General features: G+C 33.6%; 1 protein-coding gene across 1 annotated transcript; it reads right to left on the bottom strand.

Annotated features, from left to right (window-relative positions):
• Window positions 1-1344: 1344 nt before the first annotated feature.
• Window positions 1345-16069, bottom strand: LOC119250706 (vacuolar protein sorting-associated protein 54-like). The gene is made up of 7 exons (XM_037518348.2): window positions 15992-16069; window positions 12911-13251; window positions 9391-9520; window positions 8329-8510; window positions 7625-7738; window positions 3995-4058; window positions 1345-1417 (listed from the first exon to the last, which is right to left on the bottom strand). Exons 1-6 carry the CDS (start codon window positions 16067-16069, stop codon window positions 4034-4036), a joined length of 870 nt encoding a protein of 289 aa, XP_037374245.2. The 3' UTR covers window positions 1345-1417; window positions 3995-4033.
• Between the last annotated feature and the right edge of the window lie 4927 nt (window positions 16070-20996).

The raw sequence follows: 20996 nt of genomic DNA, 5'->3' as shown, positions 1-20996 counted from the left end.
GTACAGAACAATGTAATAAATGTGCTGTCCCCAAGTTAGACTCAAGTCATGAGCACTGTTGGCATAAGGAAACTAATGGAACAACTGATTCTCCTCTAACATTCAGACGGCTTGCGCCCCAAAGTACTTCATACATATTATATCTTAATATTTTCCAAAGTGGTGCAACTTCCAAATAACATACTTATTAATGTAGAAGATCCTCATTACATTTCCCCAAAAGTTAGTTTTCCAATACGGTAATACATAAGCCAACAAAGCCGTGTTTGTTACTTTTAGAACCATAAAAACACAATGAGTATAGCAACATCATTGTAACACCTCAGCAAGTGAATTAAATTTAAGAATTCATACCCAAATTTTTTTGTAATTATTGTTTTTAGTCCGACAACTTGCAGTGCACCAGCTCCAAGAACTAACTGGCAACTTCTTGAATTGAAGTACTAACAAAGGAAGGAGAAAAAATATTAAACAATTTATTAAAAACTGTTTTTTATATGTTGGTAGTGTGGCAACAGTTCTATAAAAAACATTGCTGTTTTCTCTCATTCAAGGACCAAATGAATTTTCTATTAGAAGCAATTTTAACCTATTTATGTAATGACCAAAAAAGGTGAGGGGGAAGGTAATTTAAAATATTTACAAAAAATTTGAGAAATTCTGAAAATCAGTTGTTCAGCAATTAATCTAGCTTACATTCATAAAACTACTTCAGTTCTAGTTATTCTTATTGGATAATCCTATTTTCACAAGGGTAAACAAAACCTTTCTGGACTAAAATATAACAACTCGATTTTTGGACAGAATTGATTAGACATTTGCAAAGACAAAGCCTTTTCTCTAAACTAGCAGCTAAAAATATCTGTTAATATGAAATGGCTGAATAAAATTATCACCACATTTTCATTTTACATCAATGGTTCTTAAAGAATGATTTAAGAAAAACATCTAACCTTATTGAGATGAATTTTGTAAAGTTCAGTGAATTCTTCCATGCACATTTGAAACCAGTCCAGGTTTTTTGACCTAAGTGGCCTCAGTCATGTTCAGCACCTAACGAACAAATCATCTCCTGTCTCCAATGTCATTAACAACTCTATGAGTGTAATGAGGAATCACTAAATGCATAGTGGGAAGTAAGCAGGCAGCCTTCTTCCAATAACATGTTGTGATTCAACTACAATCAAATGTCACAAAATGTCTTAAAGATAACTTAACCTTGAAATGTCTTAGAATTGGAAGATCAGTCACATCCTAGCGAATTACTTCCTCCAACTATTTTTCCACTAACAAGAGTAAAATCATACACACCTTTAATAAATCTGACAGACGAGTAAACATGTCAGTAGTAACAGATGGGATATTATCCACACACTGGCAATATTCAAGAATAATTCTTATCAACAGCAATACAGTTCTGCAAGAAAAGAAAGATGACCCAATAGGCAGTAGGAACAAGAAAAATTAAAGCGATTTGGTATATAAAATCAGTACTTGGTAAATTATATATTTTACCTACATGTGCAGCAAAGTAGGGACTAGGGTGAGGTAAGTGATTCCTAGAGTGGAAAATTAAGGAAACACTCAATTTCAGGGGCAAGCAATAGCAGGATCAGAACTTGTATGACACTGAAAAGAGTACCTCCTTAATTTTTTTTGTGCAGTGGGCATATTATTTTGTGTAGCATTCTTATTAAGTAAGTCACTTCAATATAAAAGTACCCCTCCCTTGGCTAATTCAGAAACACTAATAAAAAGCCTACCCAGTGAATCTTATTATATAGTAGGTCTTCATTAATAACTGTTGAATTAATGAAGGAACCCTAAATCCAGATTTTCTTAGTGAGGTGAAAGACAAACTGCAATGGATTCTAAGAACAATTTACTCCTGCTTATTGGTAAGCAAAAAAAAAAAAAGTTCTCTAAAGATGAGAATGTTATCATCAATTCATTAACAGGACATATCAGATATTGAAAAGAGATAATACTAGGAGATAAAATAAATTTGAAGTAAAAGGGAAAGAGCCCTTACATGCCCTAATAGGATCTCTAAGTCCAACGAGATGCTTAGAAATGAAGACATATATAAAATAGTATTTTATGAGTATGAAGGATATACAGAAAGTAGTGATTCAGAAAAGATAGTGTCTAGACGTCAATCCATCTTAATGTCACAGACCATATAATACTATCCACACACACAATCCTACAGCCTGCTTTATTGTGCAGGATTCCACTGCCTATCATGTATAATCTTTTCTAAGAAGATATAATATTCTCCCTTAGGCCAGGGCATTGTTTTGGCAGTAATCTCCACATGAGGAGACAAAAGCCAGAAAAACCAGAGGGGACTGTTCCTTTAAGCACAGAAAAGTAAAGTTAAAATTATAATTTCTTAACTAGAAATAATAATTAAATTAAAGGAATAAGATGATAGAGAGATTGAAATAAACTTTCCCCTTCCAGGAAAAGAACTCCAGAGGAGAAAGAACTCCAGAGAAGCTGTTAATTTACAACGTGCGTATTTCAGAGTTTCACAAATAAGAAAAAATATCATAGAATTGATATTTTGAATATCAAGAATTGATATACTTTTTGAGTGCTTATTAGATCCCAAGAGAAGTCAAAATCTAAGATGTGATCCCTACCTTTGAGGAATCAAGAATCTAACCAGGGAGAGAGATAATTAAATAAATAATTCTAATATACAGGATAAAATGCCACAATAGAGGCATTTCAGAAAAGACTTATTCAGTGTCCCAAAAAAACAAAGAAATATAAAGAATTCTGCTCTAGATAACGGGGACCTAAACCTTGACTCCAAATTTGGCTCCATTTGAGTCATTTATATTAACTACTTAACCTTCTAAGCTTCAATTTTTGTAACTACAGAAAAGCACATGAATCCTGAAATGTCTACTTCACAATATGGTTATTAAGATCAAATGAGATGGTCTATATGAAAATATTTAAACCATGAAGTGCTATTAAATAACAAAGACATTATTTTAGTTACCCATTTAGTAAAAAGCATGTGATACCAGACTAACATTACTAGAACTTATGTTTTTCTTAGTTAACTTGAATTTGAAATACAGTTATCGGTAAGAGTAAAAAACCTAATGACAAATGATAAAAAAAAAAAAAAAAACTAGCAACAACCATCACCTTCTTACTAGGTGCTAGAACTGTGGCAGATACTTTACATTTATTGCCTCTTTACTTTGCAATAATTGTACAAATAGTATTATTTTCCACATTTTGTTTTATAAATAAGGAAATGAGATACCCAGGGCAACTTTCTTTCCCAAGGTCACAAGTACTTTGACTCCAGAGCCCACAACTTCGACTACTGTGCTATATTTTACACACTAAAAAAGCCATGGAAAAAAAAGGAACATTATGGAGCCACTATACCACCTTGGATTGTGTACCTCTAGATTTCTTTTTTTACAAGAAAAATCATCCAATCCCTCTCTTGTTAAGCCAGTATATTCTCTAATAGCTACAGAATTCTACAACATACAGTAAATAAAAAGGAATCTGTAAATTTCTTTTGAATTCTTAGTAGGCTTTTAGATTGTTAATCCAAAATTCCCAGTTCACATCAAGAGAACTAGAAGACTTACTTTTTTTTTTTTAATTTTTCTAGAGGCATGTCTTATTTATCTATTTGTTTGTTTGCTTGGTTTATACATGCACTGGGTACAGTCAGAAGCCGGGAGAGCGAGAGAATTCACCAGAGCCAGAGCAAGGAGCAGAGCAGGCAGAAGGACCGAAGTACACTGCTGAGGGGAGCAGCGGGCGGCAGGAGAGGTCTGCGCGCCATGTGGGATCCTCCTCCGGTGGCCGGGGAGCAGCCGGGGATCGAACCGGCGCCGCAGAGGCCGCGGGCAGCTTCGCAACCCAGCGCTCAACCGCTGCGCCACCTGGGAGGCCCAAGAAGACTTACTTTTTAAATAACTGACAACTAATTAATGAAAGTGTCACTCACCCAACAACGGCATACTGTTGTCCCTCAGCAATGAGAACTTCAGCTGGTTTCCTTTCTTCTTTTGCTAGAGAATAAAGCAAATAAGTGAGACATGGATATAAGATGAAGTAAATACTGGAGGAAAATTTTTAAACTAGGAAAAAGCTGAAGAAGATAGTCCTTGTTTGGGAATTAGAATCATCTTATTTCTGAAAACAAACATCTATTTCTTGGGAAGCAATCTGTCACAGAATAAAGTATTCTGGGTTTGGAATCAGAGCGACCTGGATTTGAGTTTCAGTCTTGCCAATTACTGGCCAATTATTAACTTCTTTAAGTCTCATAATTTATATCCATTAAACACAGGGAGCATTATCTTTTAAAAGGCTGATGAAATGCATATCATCTATGTCTTGTACATAATAGATGATCAGTAAGTAATTAAAAAAATTGGAAAGGCAGAACTAGCATTTTAACTGGTTGTCTTTTCTTTATTAAAATTATTAGACCACAGGTTAATACCTATAATCAAAGTAGACATACATTTACTATTCAAAATTTAAATCTAGAAGTCACTTTATTTCCAGCATATGATATTTTTTACCATTATAAAACAAAATTCTGCATACCGAATTTTGTGAAAAGCACAGTGGGCTAGATTACTGACCTTAATCAGCCAATCATTTTATTATCATACTTCCCTAAGCTTCCAGTCCCTTGAGTTCTACATTAAATGTATTTGCTTAAAGAAATTCAGTATTTTATAATTTCAAATCACAATTCACTATGTAGGTCATTAAATTTTTTGAGGACAGGGATTGTTTCTTTATTTTCTATATGGTAGAGAAGCAGCACAGTATAGTAGTTAAAAGGCCCTAAAAATCAGACTACCTAACTCTGAATCCCAACTCTACGACTTCCTAGCTATCTAACATTAGGCAAGTTGCTTAATTTCTTTGTTTCCATATTTGTGAAATATGTTAAGTATGGTAAGTAAGTGCCATGGACTTATAAATGAGGTAACAATGTAAAGTGCTTTGAACAAACTGTCTATAAAACAAACTGTCTATAAAACAATCAATTAATATTAACTGCTATCCATTAACCTTTGTTTCTCCAATGCCTACCCAAATAGGTAGTCACTCAATAAATGGTGGATGAATGAATAATAAACGAAGACCTTTAACTTAGTAAGAACTACCAAATGTTAAAACATGAACTTCTAATACATGTATTTTCTTCTCCCTGAGAAGAAAAAAAAATTAGGGCAGAAATAGGGTTTGTAAGAGAAACCTCCTGTTGTCATTATCCTCCCGAAATGAAATGAAAATAAACAGTTCACTTAGAGGGAAAAATACATGGTTAAATTCAACCACTTCATCATTTTAATTAAAAACTGTTACGTCTACCAACAGTATATTGCAAGACTATGATCTATGCAGGGAGAGAAAACATGTCTTAGTCATCTGGCATAGCACCTCACAAATATAGCTTGAAAGAGTAGATAAGTGATGTCTTATAATTTTTAACTTGTGATTTAGAATGATTAGAGTGATTTATTTTTCTTTCAGCTTTTGCTATTTGAATGTTTTTGTTTTGCTAATATCACACAATCAATGAAAAAAACTGACTACCAATCTACATTGTTATCTACCAAAAATGGTCACTAGACAACAGAAATTCATTTACTTCAGTTCCTCTCTCTGTCTGGTATGAATTATCTATTTTATATCTGTTCTTACACCCTTCTCTCTAGTTATAGTGGTAGAAGAGATAGTCTCTCTGTTTAACTCTGGATTCAATTCCGGAGCCTTGCTCCACAATAATTTTCTCACTCTTATTCTAATTAATCTTTCTAGTTATAGTAAGCATAAAAAATAATTCAACTTCTCCTACCTTAAAACTCTCCTCTTACTCCCTTAGTGAATTAAGTGATCTAATTTCTCTTAAATATTGAGCTGCCACTTCATCACACACTTCTTCACATCACATTTGTTAAAGGTAGGTTAACTCTTCCTCACCTTTTGAGTTACTTATCACTGAACTAGTCTGACTCTATCATGCCACTGAATTACCAAGATTACAAATGATCTCCTATATGTCAAACTCTAGTGTTCATCACTTAGTCTTTCTCTAACAGTACAATTACATTTTCTACAAATATGAAGTATATAATTTAAAAATATTTCTATGTAAAAATATTAAACTTTCAACATATACACAAAATTTGAAAATGCAGGTACCTGCATCAAAAACATTAAAGAACTTCATAATTTCAAATATATAGTATTACAGGATGAGTTCTACATAAGTTTACATTATTGCATGACAATTCCACTCTAATTAGTACACAAAAAATACCTTAAACATTGCATTTCTTTCAGATGGAACCCAACCAGTATGTGAAACTAATGACAATTTTCTCCATTAATTTTTTTTTTATTTCTATGTTCCTCTGCATTTCGTCCTACCTCTCTATCTTTTACTTCTTAGTTTCCTTCATAGTTTTCTTTTTTATGTTACTTTATATTTTGGTTTTCTCTACCATACCACTACTACAATACTTGTGATTGCTAATGTATATTTTTTCCAATGAGCTTTGCTCTTTTGAAGTAGAATTATAACTATCTCTATCTCAATATCTGACACACAGTACAAGCTTACTAGTGCTCAATGAATGGATACATGTGTCTAAACAATATGTTGCAGTGGTTAAGAACATATCTAAATTATTCCCTTAGAGACAGAGGAGTGCAATTGCTGGGTCATACAGCAGATCCATTTTTAATCCTTTGAGAAACCTCTATATTGTTTTCCACAGGGGCTGGACCAGCCTACATTCCTAACAAGAAGGTTTCTTTTTCTCTAATTCCTCACCAGCACTTGTTTTTGGTCTTTTTGATATGGGCCAGACTCTCACATGTGAGGTGATATCTCATTGTAGTTTTGATATGTTTTTCCCTGATAATAAGTGATGATAAACATTTTGTCATGTGCCTGTCTTTATATCTTCTTTGAAGAATATATAAACACTAATTCAAATGGAAACATGAACTCCCATGTGCACTGCAGTACAATTTACAAAATAGCCAAGCTATGGAAACAAACTAAGTGCCCAAATACAGATAAGTGGATCAGGAAGATGTGGTATATATATTAAATAGAATACTACTCAGCTATCAAAAAAGATGAACTCTTGCCATTTGCAGAAACATGGATGGAGCTGGAAGGGACTAGGCTAAGGGAAATAAGTCAAAGGGGACAGACACATACAAAATATATTTGTCACTTCTATATGGGATACAGAAAAACCAAAAATAGGATTAAAGTAAAACTAAGAACTAACCCTAGGAAGGTGACTACAGAACTAAGATTATTGGGGGAGTGAGAAGATGGAGGAGGGGAGACCAGAGCAAAGTGAAGAGGGAGCATGATGGACTATGATGGTGGAGTACAGGTGTCTTGGTAGTGGGTGTGGTGTGGTAATAATGCCTGGCAACACCTGGTGAAGGGAGATCCTATACTTCTAATACAAAAATAATGAGGTAAAACAATGTTACCTCAATAATAGGACAAAAAGGAAAAGAAATATTACAGTAATAACAATTTTAAAATATTGGAGGAAATTTTGCTTAAAAAAAATACACATACCTCCTGATTTTTTTTTCAGGTAAAGCAATCTTTCCATCTGATATGGAGTCAACAAGATCCTGGAATTCTGCAGGAACATCAGCTTGCTTCCAGCGCTCGTTGTCTAAGAGGAGGCTATTGAGAAGTATAAAGAAAGGAGGGTAAACTTTAATAATACCTCAACACCATCTTCCTTGGCAGAAAAGGAAAAGCTGAGTGAGCACATAAGACTTTAGTTGTTTTTTTAGTAACCACAAAGACTACATGTATCTTGGTTAAATCAAGTAGAGAGTCCATGCAATAAAAGGCACTGAGTTTTCAAATAGTTAATGGCCATTATTATTAGTACCCATGACTTATCAGTGATTAACACTGTAATAAACTAAAATCATTCATAAACAGTACAAATGCTTTCATAAAAGCTTTCCCTTTTAATATCTCCCAGCCTAACCAAGAAAAGTGGTGAAACAGAATTTACTTTGGGTGGGAAAGGAAAAACCAATCTATTGAGTGTCTTCTTGGAAAGCACTTTCATGAAAATAAACATTTTTGTCCCATTTCAAAAGCTAAGAAATGTGATTTTAATTCCACAATCTGCCCAATTAAAAGAAAAAAAATGTCAACGGTTTTGGCTAGTGAATTAAGTTTTCTTCTTTTAAATATAATTATATTTTATAAAGAAAAGGAAAAAAAATTGAAAAATGGAATGGAGATGATAATGATACCTGAGTTTGGTTTTTCTCTCTTCATGAAACCTATTTACAAATTTGTTAGCTTGACTCTGAAGTGCTCCAAGTAATGACATGCTTTTTCTTCCACAGATTTGTTCAGTGTCTGAAATGAATGTTTCCATTACTCTAGAAAGTGTTATGAATTCTGTAGAATTTAGCTTCTCAAGAAAACCATCCTGAATTTTAAAGATGAAACAAAAATCATGACAGAGAGTTAATAGCAAATATGAATATTTTATAAAACCAACTTAGCTGAGGAAATGTAAATATTATATTATTTTATAATGTGCCATATGATCATCTTAATTCATTTTAAAAATTCATTTAAAATGAAATTGCTCAATAATTCAGTCTAAGAATTTAAACATAAAAAGCGTAAGATTGTCTAGATTTTATTCTAACCATTCTATAATGTTTTAGCTCAAGTAAATCCAAGTCCATGGGCCTCTCTGGTAGTACAAGGGGTTAAGTCTCAGCACTATTAAGCTATCTCCAGCTAGTATGACATGAGTTCGATCTCTGGCCAGGGAGCTAACCCACATGGCGCAGCAAACCTCTGTTTCCACCGGTTCTGCTCCTCACTCTGTCTCAAATGAATCCTCTCACCCCCTGCACCTCTGGCCTATACCCAGTTTTTGTATTCATAAATAAGTCTTAAAAAGAAAAAGTAATTTAAAAAAAAATATAAAAATAAATAAGTCCAGGTCATACTATACAATTTTCACAATATTTGAGTTCCATTAATTTTATTAATACATTGTTTGACTAGTTATACACACATTTACATATATATACACATATAAAACAGTATTCATTTCAAATTAAATATTAAGGCATTACGTTTCAAAATAAATCCTTTAATCATTCATTTGTAAAGAAGATTAGTTTTCCTGTTTCTTTTATTTGAGTTATTTTAAATTTCAATCAGACCACTACAATTAACATAATTGTTAAAAATAAAATATGCATTATGGGGAACACAGGGGCATGCAAGGATGTAATTTCAGATCTTCAAAATAATTATATTATGTATAAAATTTTATCAAAATAGCTAACCTTTGCTCTTGACATGAGAAATTTAACAGCTCGATCATGGCATATATCTGAGGCACTATAAAATAACTCCTGGATATTATTTGCCAGTTTTCCTAGCTCTAAGTCAGTTAATTTCATGTCTTCACTGGCCCTGAAAGTGATAAAAAGAGGTTAAGTCAGGGATAGTTTTGAACACATTATTCTCCATAGGTAACATCAATAAAATACAAAAAGCTATAAAATTCACATTTGCAGAAAAATTCTGTAATATATCAAATATATAGTTTTTGTTGTAAAGAATCACTTAAAGAAGTTCAAACAATATTTTACCGTAATCTTACATAAGATAATTTTCTCTCTCTGCTGTAGTGTTCTTAATAGTTCACACTCCAACTGAATATTCTGTAAAATCTAAGCAAAACTTCTAATTTTGGTACAAGGAGGTAGCTGTAGGTTATGCAACAGCAGGAGGAAGAAGAAAGGGATATTACTCTATGGCAAGGAGGTCCTTTTTTCATTTGTAATTATAAATAATTATTAATGTGCAATTCAACTGAACTAATTATTTCCTAAGCATTTACTATGTTTAAGTGCTATACACAGGAGAGGATACAATAGGTTGCTGCCCTCAAGGAATTTACAGTAGAACAGTGGTTATAAGAAGTAATTTTCAAAAAGAAAAATATGTTTTAAACATATCCCCCTGAATCATTTATAAAGACTGCTGGTTCCAAGTTTAGAATTCAGCTAACTGTTACCAGGAGCCACATTAAATGTATTAGCATTACTTTTCTCCCTTTTAGTTGAATTCAAATAACTTTCAAAGACATTACAAAGAATCTGTATGTATGAGAATTAGAGGGAAACTATTCCTCCTGGGTTAAATATTAGAGAAAGGTTACACATTGTTCTTCAGAAGTACAATATCACTAAACAAATTTAATAATGCTTTAAATAAGAGGAATTAATATTTTAAAAATACCATCAGAAATATCTTGCTCGATTTTCACTCTCTAAGACAGATACATACATATCTAATTATAGACAAGGAAACTGAATCTTTAAAAGTTCAAGTGATCTACCCAAGGTGGCAAGATTATGAGGCTAGGACTACAATGCTAGATTATTCTATTGCTAACCTCGAAGCTTCCTCTACTCCAACATTTGTTCGAGTCCAGAGCTATTTCATACCACCTCCTACAAAACTGTTTATATTTCTTTTTTTCCCAAGATTTTATTTATTTTTAATTTATATTATAATTTTTTAATTTTATATATCTTTACATAATTTTTCATTTTTGTACAATGTATGCATTTTCATCTTGGTTATAGTCCCCATACAATTCCCACTCCTCCCCCTTGTTTTTATCTTACTCCCTCGCCCGCCCCCCAGTGTGTCTTTGGTTTATAGTTGCTTGTTGATTTTGATTTTACTTTATTATGATTAGTCTTTTTCCTGGTCCCTTATTTCTTATATAAGAAAAGGAAAGAAAAAGGCCACTTGTAGACATGAGTGTGCAGAAAGAGTTGCTCTGAAAGGAGCATGTTTGTTAAAAGAGATGCCTGCATAGGCACAGGTGGGCAGTAGAGCTGCCTGTTTGCTTAAATTTCAAAGCTCTAATTTACTATTGAAATAAAATTTTATTTTCTGAAGGATTTCTAAAAATTGACAGCATTTAACAATAAGATTAAGAATTTGAAATTCTTGGCAATGTGCTACAAATTCACAAAGATAAAAACATCAAATAAGAAAAGCCTTTTAAAAAGTACAGAGTGAGGGTCTCCCTGGTGGCACAGGTAACGGTTGAGCGCCGCACTGTGAAGCTGTCCACAACCTGTGCAGCGCGGGTTCGATTCAGGCCAGCCGGCGAGGGTCCCACACGGCAAAGCAGATCTCTCCTGTCTCGCCCGCTGCTCCCCTCAGCAGTATATTTCGTCAGTCTGCCTGTTTTGTTCCCTGCTCTGTCTTTGGTGAATCCTCTCACCCTCCCCCACATCTGGTCTATACCCCAGATTTTGTATAAACAAATAAATAAATCTTAAAAAAAAAGTACAGAGTGAGCATACATTGCACAAAAAGGAAGAATGATGCAAAATATTAAAAAAAAAAAAGACAGAGAGGCCATCTGGTGATGCAGGGGTCTCTGTGTTATCAGTCAGGCTATCTCCAGCCCTCCAGCCACAGCAGCTTGAGTTCGATCCCTGGCCAGGGAGCTGACCCACACGGCTCAGGGGGCCTCTCCTGTCTCTCCCACTGCTCCCTTCAGCAGTGTATCTTGGTAGGTCTGCCTGTTCTGCTCCCCATTCTGACTCTGGTGAATCCTCTCATTCCCTGTCTCCTGCACATGTGGCCTACATACCAGTTCTTGTATGCATAAATAAATAAAAATAAATCTTTAAAAAAGGTATAGAGGGCCAATCAAAAAAGTTGGGAAGTTTGGTGGGGAGTTTGGTGGTTTTAACAATAATTTATTTAATTACTTGCAATTTTACTTTTTAAAAATATTTTTTTTTATAGAGGCATGCTTTTATTTATTTATTTTTTTGTTTTTTGTTTATACATGCACTGGGTACAGTCAGAAGCACGTGAGGGTGGGAGAATTCACCAGAGCCAGAGCGGGGAGCAGAGCAGGCAGAAGGACTGAAGTACACTGCTGAGGGGAGCAGCGGTCTGCAGGAGAGGTCTGCGCACCATTTGGGACCCTCCTCCGGTGGCCGGGGAGCAGCTGGGGATCGAACCAGCGCCGCAGAGGCCACGGGCAGCTTCGCAACCCAGCGCTCAACCGCTGCGCCACCGGGGAGGCCCCAAAATATTTCTTCTTTTTAAAGTTTAAATGGATCTCTTTCATGTTAATAGAAAAAAAAAAAAAACCCTCCAAAACATGATCAAGCAGTTCTACTGTGAGTATAAATAGACAAAAGATTTGAAAATGGGAGCTCAAAGACATTCGCATAACTGTGTTCACTGTAGCTCTATTCACAATAGCCAAAAGATGAATGGGTAAACAACATGTGGTATATACACACAAAAGTCTTTAAAAGGAAGGAAATTCCAATACATACTACAACATGGATGAATCTTGAGAAAATTATGCTAAGTTAAATAAGCCAGTTACATAAGAACAAATAACTATATGATTGCACTTAGGTGAAATATCTATAGTACTCAAATTCATAAAGACAGAAAGAAGGGTGATTACCTGGGGATAGGTGGAGGAGGAAATTGGGAAATGTTGCTTATTGGGGTATATTCAATAGTTTGTTTTGCAAGGTAAACATTCTGGAGATAGGTTGTAAAACAATGTGTATATACTTACTATTTGAGCTGTGTACTCAGAAACAGTGAAGATGGGAAATTTTGTTATGTGACTTTTACAACATTTTTAAAATAAAAAAAAATAATGACAAAACTTAATTCTTTTCATTACTTTTCTTTTTCCATTTTCTGCCTAGAAAATTACTTTTTTGTGTCCATATCTGCATATAGTTTACATAGAATGACTCAAAATATCCTTACATTGGCAGCGGCCATAATACTCACATAATATCCACACCTCCTGGAGTAGCAGAACATGATGTCTGCTCTTTGCTGGATGAAGAATCAGTAGTACATTCTGGTTCAGATACGGAATCAGTACTGCAGGGCTCACTATTTGGAGATACATTTCTTTGAGAGGTAGTGTCAACTGCTGTAGGTGCTAATTCACCCTCAATGAATGCATCACTTATAAACATGCCTTCATGGATTAAATAAGCCACCTCTGTGTCCAGTGAATTATCTTTTGTAGCATTCTTCTGTTGTGAAATCTCCTCCAATTCTTTAGTCCTTTGGTTTTTGTCAAGAACTGAGAGAACAACACTGTGAATAGTATTTAACGTTGCCTACAAGAAAACAGGACACATTTTAAAAAGGTTTAAAATATCTTTTATCTAAAGTTCCCAAAAGTGAATCTGTGTATGTACTCTTAACATCTTATAAATGAGTGACGGTCATGCTTATCAAAATTGGTACTGATCTTTTACTATACTGTAAAGGTCACCTGTAAAAAAGTACTCAAGAGAAATAAGTCCCCTAAAGTTTAGGAATAAAGTTCTATGTAGTCATTGAATTTGTAACTAAAAAGCGCCCTTAAGGGCCTCCCCGGTGGCGCAGCGGTTGAGAGCTGGGTTGCGAAGCTGCCCGCGGCCTCTGCGGCGCCAGTTTGATCCCCGGCTGCTCCCCGGCCACTGGAGGAGGGTCCCACATGGCGCGCAGACCTCTCCTGCCGCCCGCTGCTCCCCTCAGCAGTGTGCTTCGGTCCTTCTGCCTGCTCTGCTCCCCGCTCTGGCTCTGGTGAATTCTCCCACCCTCACGTGCTTCTGACTGTACCCAGTGCATGTATAAACAAAAACAAACAAATAAAGAAAGAAAGAAAGAAAACATGCCTCTATATAAAAAAAAAAAATAAAAAAATAAAAAGCGCCCTTAAATACACTGCATAACTTCTTTAAAAGGTTACACTAAACATAACACTACCTTGCTTGTCAGACAATCATATTCATTGTTGTGCCTACTTAAAAGGAAAAAAATTCATACTCCTTACCATGCCTACCTACCTAGCCCGATACATATTTCATCTTGTGCCTATGTCTCACTCACAAACTACTCTCCAGACATTCTGGTTTTCTTTCTAGTCTTCTAACATTCCACTTTTCCTATATCATTACCTGGAATCTTCTTCACATTGATGTTTGCATACACATTTCCTTCTTATCATTCAGTTTCTTGTACGAATGTCACTTCCACAAGGAGGCCCTCCCTGACTATTCTCCCAGAACTCCATGGCTTTACCCATTCGTATCACTATGTTAATTTTTTTAATTCTAAGTCTCTTTTTCCCTAGAATGTTGCCTCCATGAGATACTATAATCCTAATAATGCCTTGAGTAGTGGTTAGCACACAGCAGGTATTCAAATACTGCTGCATGTAAAAGAATGAAACAGTACTGTTTTACATCATACACAAAAATCAAATCAATCAAAATGGATAAAAGACCTGGATATAATATCTGACCATAAAATACATAGAAGACAGGCAAAAAACTTCATGATACAAGCTTCAGAGATATCTTTACAGATTTTTCCCCAAAGCAAGGAAAATAAAAGAGAATATAAGCAACTGGGACAACATCAAGCTAAAAAGCTTCTGCATAGCAATAGAGACTGTAACTAAAACAAAGAGACACCTTACTGAATGGGAGAAAATATTTGCACACCATACATCTGACAAGGGATGAATATCAAAGATCTACAAAGAGTTCATACACCTCAACAAATAAAAACCATCAAAAATTGGGCCAAAGAGTTAAATAGTCACTTCTCCAAAGAAGACATATAGATAGCCAAAAGGCACATGAAAAATGTTCACATTATCAGGGAAATGCAAATTAAAAAATGCAATCAGATACCACTTCATTCTTGTGAGAATGGCCCATATCAAAAAGACCAGCAACAACAAACGCTGGCAAGGGTGTGGAGAAGAAGGAACCCTCTTCTACTATTCGTGGGAATATAGACTGGTCCAGCCCCTAGAGAAAGCTGTGTGGAGGTTATTCAAAAGACTAAAAGTGGATCTGCCATACAACCCAGCAATTCCATTCCTAGGAATCTACCCAAAGAATATAAAAAACACTAATTCAAAAGGAAACTGCACTCCTATGTTCGCTGTAGCACTACTAACAACAGCCAAGATATGAAAATAACCAAAACCAGATGAACAGATGGAGAAAATGTGGTATATATACACAATGGAATACAACTCAATGATCAAAAAAAAAAAGACAAAAAAAAACCTCATGTAATTTGCAGCAACATGGATAGAGCTAGAAGAGGTTATGTTAAGTGAGTTAAGGCAGAAAGAAAAAGAGAAACACAGGATGGTATCACTTATAAGTGGGATACAAAGAAACCAAACAAAGGGTAAGACAAATTCAAATACTAAAACCAACCCGTGAAAGCTGACCATGAAGCTGAGGCGTCCAGAGGGAGTAATAGGAATGAGAAGAGGGGAGGAGGGAGAGCACAACAGACTATGGTGAAGATTATTGGTGATTGGTGGTAGAAATGCTATGGTGACTACACCTGAGGGAGAAATCCTATACTGTCAAAACCCTAACAAGGATGTAAACTAATGGTACTTCAATAAAATAAAAAAAAGAAAACTGCAATAAAGCACATGAGTAGGGCAATTTGAATATGCACTATAAATTCAAAAATGTATTTATAGCAACATTAAATTTCTAGAATAAGTATTGGGAGGGATTATTGAGTGTTTCACAATATTGTAACTCCAGATAATCTAGAGAAAGTCACGCATTGCAATGTCATAAGTGAAAATATTATTATATAACAGGAAAAGCCAAATAAGCATTGTATTTTTTGTAAGATAAAGCAAAACATTAAAAACTATAAAAATTACCAAGATACTCTAAGCACTTTAAATTTTAATTATAACAAAGTTTCTTTAGAAAAAATATAAAAACAAAGAAATTACTTTATTCTATTTTGATTCTATACGTATGTTATATATCTAGAAAACTGATAACTTAGGGATATTATGGACAAATAATCACATAAGCTTACCTTAACTCTCTGTAGAAAAATTGTAAATTTAGAGAATATATCCTTTAGTAGTTCAAACCACTGAGGAAAATTCAACATTCTCATTTGATCTGCAAGTCTAGAAAAAATAATTCAAACAAAAACAATGACTGTGTTTGGGTCACACAATACCTACAAATTGGAGAAAACCATGCTAACTACTCTCTAGTAACAGGAGAATAAACTTCAATTTCATTAGATATCTAACTAAAACCATAGAATTGAATTAGTCAACTACCAAGCATATTGTTTAATATGTCTAATGCTAATTCAGTCAAGTATACTGACTATCATATAGTAATTCCATGTGACTGCTAAATGACTACTGAGAGTAAGCTCATAGACAAATAAACCAACTTTTGTTAAAGGCGGAAAATATATATTCCACAATAAAAATTTTTAAATGATATCTTCCCCAACGAACTTAATAATAACCTACTTTTCAAACTATAAACTAAAAAGTACTTTCCACATATGAAAGTTAATATAGCATGATGGTTAAGAGCATGGGCTCTTGGGACATACTGCCTTAGGTCACTAGCTTTTTAACTCTGGGCAAGTTACTTAATCCCTCCATGCTCTAATTTTCTCCTCTTAATAAGGGGCAAGTATCAGAATGATTTATAGTGCATAAGAAAGTGACATATAGGCATTAGCCAATATTATATTAGTATTTATTTTACTATCATATAAGCATTTAAGTCTATTCACATATTTTTATACAAATACATATATTGGTATATACATAAGTGTAGAGATACATTATATTATCTTAATACATACTAGTATAGACAATATTTGTATAGCTAACATTAATAATTTTAAGGTAAAAAATTAATGTAAAACAGAATTCCATAAAGATATTTTATAGTACCACAATGACTATTACTCTAAATTTTGAATGAATGTTGCTGAGGTCAGGAGTTTATTTTCAAGATACTTGAAATATAGAAAGTTTCCTGTTCAAGTTGAGAAAATTCCCTGGGGAAGAAGAAAATAAAAAACAATTGACTCTCTATGGCCATAGGGCTTTTTTTTTTTTTTAAGATTATTTATTTATTTATTTATTTATTTATTTATTTATTTATTTATTTATTTATATATACGAGCACTGGGTAAACTCAGAAGCGCGGGAGTGTGAGAGAATTCACCAGAGCCACAGGGGAGAGCAGAGAAGGCAGACTGACGAAGTATGCCACTGAGGGGAGCAGTATGCAGCAGGAGAGGTCTGCACGCCATGTGGGTCCCTCGCCTGGCGGCCAGGGATTGAACTGGCACTGTAGAGGCTGTGGGCAGCTTCGCAACCCAACGCTCAACCACTGCACCACCGGAGAGGCCCCTGGTCATAGGGCTTTTAATAGAGTCTCAATAATTGTTTCAATTACTAGTGAATTCTGCCATGTTTAGAGTTGTTTTAACAGTTCAAATTGAGTTTTCATTAGGTAAAAGTGTAGAAATTAAAACTCCATAATTCACATTCTATGAGGTTGGCCTTAATAAATTCAATTGTTCTTGCCATTCATCTTAGGTCAATAAAGTTTAGATGCATGTGCATGAGTAATTCATAGTTACAAATTATTTATCACTATTCTCAAAATAAAATAAGAATTTCAAGAGTGAAGATAAAAATTTACAGATTGGATAATTCAAAATTATACTAAAATTTCTTAAAGCCAATTTTAAGCGGGGTTCTAATTAGATAAGTAAATAATTTATATTTGACACACTTTCTCTTTTATGAATTATCTTCAATTCTCCCTTAATGTCTACATTATTATTCCTCTCCATCTACTCTCTGCTCTGGAGAGCTTGGAGAACCATGAGCCCTTACAAAAGCCTGGAAATAGGAAAGGTACTTAACTGATAGCTCCATCTCCCTTCCTGAAGGGTTGCTCAGAAATATTGTCTTCCTCCAGAGAACAGCATAGATTTTTTTCCAATTACTACATATTTTTCTCCTGAGTTTTATTAACTTCTCTTTTCCCTTGTTCCTTAAAGGTACTGAAGTTTTTCTATACACTACCTGTACCTTAGTCAATAATTCTTTAAATCCCCCTCACTATCAGTATGATGGGTAATCTTTTCCTTGGCTGATTGTTTCTAACCTAGTATTTATACTTACTTCACAACAGCATCAGTGTCTATGTCTTCTATTTGCAAAATTTTGTTAATTACACACTGGAAATTTAAAAAAAAATTGATTAATGTCTTTCAAATTCTAAGTGTTACATGTTCATTATAAAAAGGACCTCAATGAAGTTGATAATAATTTTACCAGAAGTTTTGACTCATATATAGCTAAATGTGTTTAAATAACTGTAGCATTACCCTTACCCTATTAAATTATTACAGAGTATGCTTGAACTATAATAAAATGTCTTATTATATAGTTCTTCAAAATTATACACCAAAATCACAAAACTTTAATACGTAGGACTAAGGTAGAAGTTCCATATTAAAATCCCCCAAAAAATTGATTTTAAAGGTTATATTTCCTTGCAATACACAAACAGTTTAAAGTTAAAAAACAACAACAAAGCCTTATACTTCAGAAGTCTAGAAATTAAAACATAGCAGTTTAAACTTACTTAAAAATATGACATACATACACAGAAAATTGTATAAATTATGTTAAACTCAAAAACTTTGATAAGAAATTTATCTCTGTAAACAGAATTCAGATAATGAAATTGGAAATTGCCTATAAGCTCCTCTCTTGCTCTCCTTCTAGTCATTACTTCTTTCCAAAAGAAGCCACTCTCCTAATTTCTGACTCTTTAGATTAATTTTCCCTGTGTCTAATGTTTACATACATAGAATGAGATTGTGTATATTCCTTTGTGTCTGATTCCTTTGACTCTTCACTATATATGTGATGTTATCCACATTGCTCCAAACAAATTTATTCATTCACCATTCTATTTATTTTTTTCTGTTGATGATGGGTTGTTTCCAGTTTCTATTAGAAATAGTGCTGTCATGAACATTCTTGTGTTCCATTTAGAAAGCTTATGTAAACATAAGTCACAATGTATATTTTGGGTTAGTACCTATTGTCAACAATTTTCAATATTTTACAGTGTTTTAGGCAGTGACGGAAAAAGGTAAAATGGGGTGACTATAATCTTTTTCAGCTTACTTAAATAAAACATTAAAATCCTAACTATGTGTGTCAATTTAATGATCATTACCAATGAAGTATAATCAATACATCAAAAATTATTTTTTCAAATATAGAACTGATGTTCAGTGAATGAGATTTCTCTGAGTAAAAGAATCAAAGATCATTTAATTTATAAATTAAATTTTAATTTATAACTTAAATAAATTATAATTTATAAATTAAGTTTTAATTTATAATTTATTAGAGATTAGGTAAGAGCAAATAAATATTTATCTACTGCTGATGAGAGTATAAATTGGTAAAAACTTTCTAGAAAGCAATTCTGCTCCATTCCAAACAATTTAAAAATACTTTCCACTCTCCGACTGAGAATTCCACTTCTTAGACTCAATTATACGAAAATAGTCTTAAATATGAAAAACCAAGGAAACCAAAGTTTACACCAAAGATGTCTGTCAGTGTTCCTTATAGTACCAAATTGAAAACTAAATAGCCAATATAGAGAAAAGGTTAAAAAGTATTAACCAACATAATGGTAGAATATTATATAACCAGTAAAAATTGTTTTTCAAGGCTTATATAATGAAAATATGTTCATGCTATCTTGTGATTCAGCTAAAATACATGTACAACTCAAAATCATACTCACAGTGTGATAACAATAAAAAACTAAGAAGCTACACAAAGAAATAAAGTGATAATCTTTTGACTAGTAGGGATATGCTTTTCTTCTATTTTTTCTATGTTCAAATAAATGAGAAAATATTACTATTATGCTACATACATTATTACTAGGATCATGCAAAAAACTTTTTACAAGATTCTAGACCAAAATGTAATAAAAATATATACTTACCTGTTTAATGATATTCTTTGCTGTAATAATCATTTCTTCACTATAGATTTCTAAAAAATTAAGTTTTCTTTGTTTTAAAAGTCCAAATACAAGAGATACTAGTCTTTCCTATTAAAATAAAACAAACATATGTAATTTCACACTTTAATCTCAGAAGAAGAAATATTCAATATCAAGGGTTTTATTGCTTGATCCTCAATCTCTACCCTACATACAGTGTTTTCTATAAGCTGAAAAGAAATCCTTCCACATCAACCTTGTCATTATATTTTTCTAAAATCTGATCATTTCTAAAAATGGTTAAATCCTTATTCCACTACACTGGATCATGTGAAATTGATTTAGGGACAAAACAATATAAGAGGTTTTTTTTGGCCAACCTCCAACAAGCTAGAAATTATCCTACTCAAACTGTGATGACCAAAAATATTCTATGAAACCCATAGTTATTTTTATTAACTTTTTAATATTTTTTCATAAAAAATTATTGATTTGTCATTTACAAAAATACCTAGGTTTCGGAGTACACCTTCACACTTCAACATGCTTCACTTGCCATCAACCAAAGCTCCAATGTCACTACACTATTTACCTTCCCCCTGCCCTTTCTTTACCTTCCTCCCTCCTTCACCCCCAGACTGCTGGGAACTATCATCCAGAATTACATTTGTTATGTTTTGCCAGTTTTCTTTGGGTAGAGACCTGTGCTTTTTAATTTGTGGTCTAAAAGACTAGAATATTGATCTGGAATATGTTATCCATAGGGAATTTACTGAAATGTACACAAAAATCTCTTTATCTACATATGCTGCTCAGCATTTTGGTATTAATCAGCATTGTGTAGTTAACAAATAAACAAAACATAAATATGATCTATTTGTATAAAACATGTTCATAATAGGTACTAAGTGAATGTGAAGATCTGAAAATAACCACATAATGATAATCACTTTTTATAAGACCTATGTCAGTGCATGCATACATGTGGATAAAAGTTCATCTGCCCG

Source organism: Talpa occidentalis, unplaced genomic scaffold, assembly GCF_014898055.3.
Source record: "Talpa occidentalis isolate TD23 unplaced genomic scaffold, MPIMG_talOcc4v2.1 talOcc4.18, whole genome shotgun sequence".
NCBI classification, from domain to species: Eukaryota; Metazoa; Chordata; class Mammalia; order Eulipotyphla; family Talpidae; genus Talpa; species Talpa occidentalis.
This window is presented reverse-complemented; position numbering and strand designations above follow the sequence as displayed.

What these genes read in the sequence shown, in the direction of transcription:
- LOC119250706 (XM_037518348.2), bottom strand. Translation starts at nt 16,069, where the DNA reads ATGTTGAATTTTCCTCAGTGGTTTGAACTACTAAAGGATATATTCTCT. An exon ending in CCAGGAGGTGTGGATATTAT is followed by an intron (nt 9,521 to 12,910) that starts GTGAGTATTATG and finishes TATCACTTTCAG; the next exon opens with GGCCAGTGAAGACATGAAAT. An exon ending in TTCTCATGTCAAGAGCAAAG is followed by an intron (nt 8,511 to 9,390) that starts GTTAGCTATTTT and finishes TTTAAAATTCAG; the next exon opens with GATGGTTTTCTTGAGAAGCT.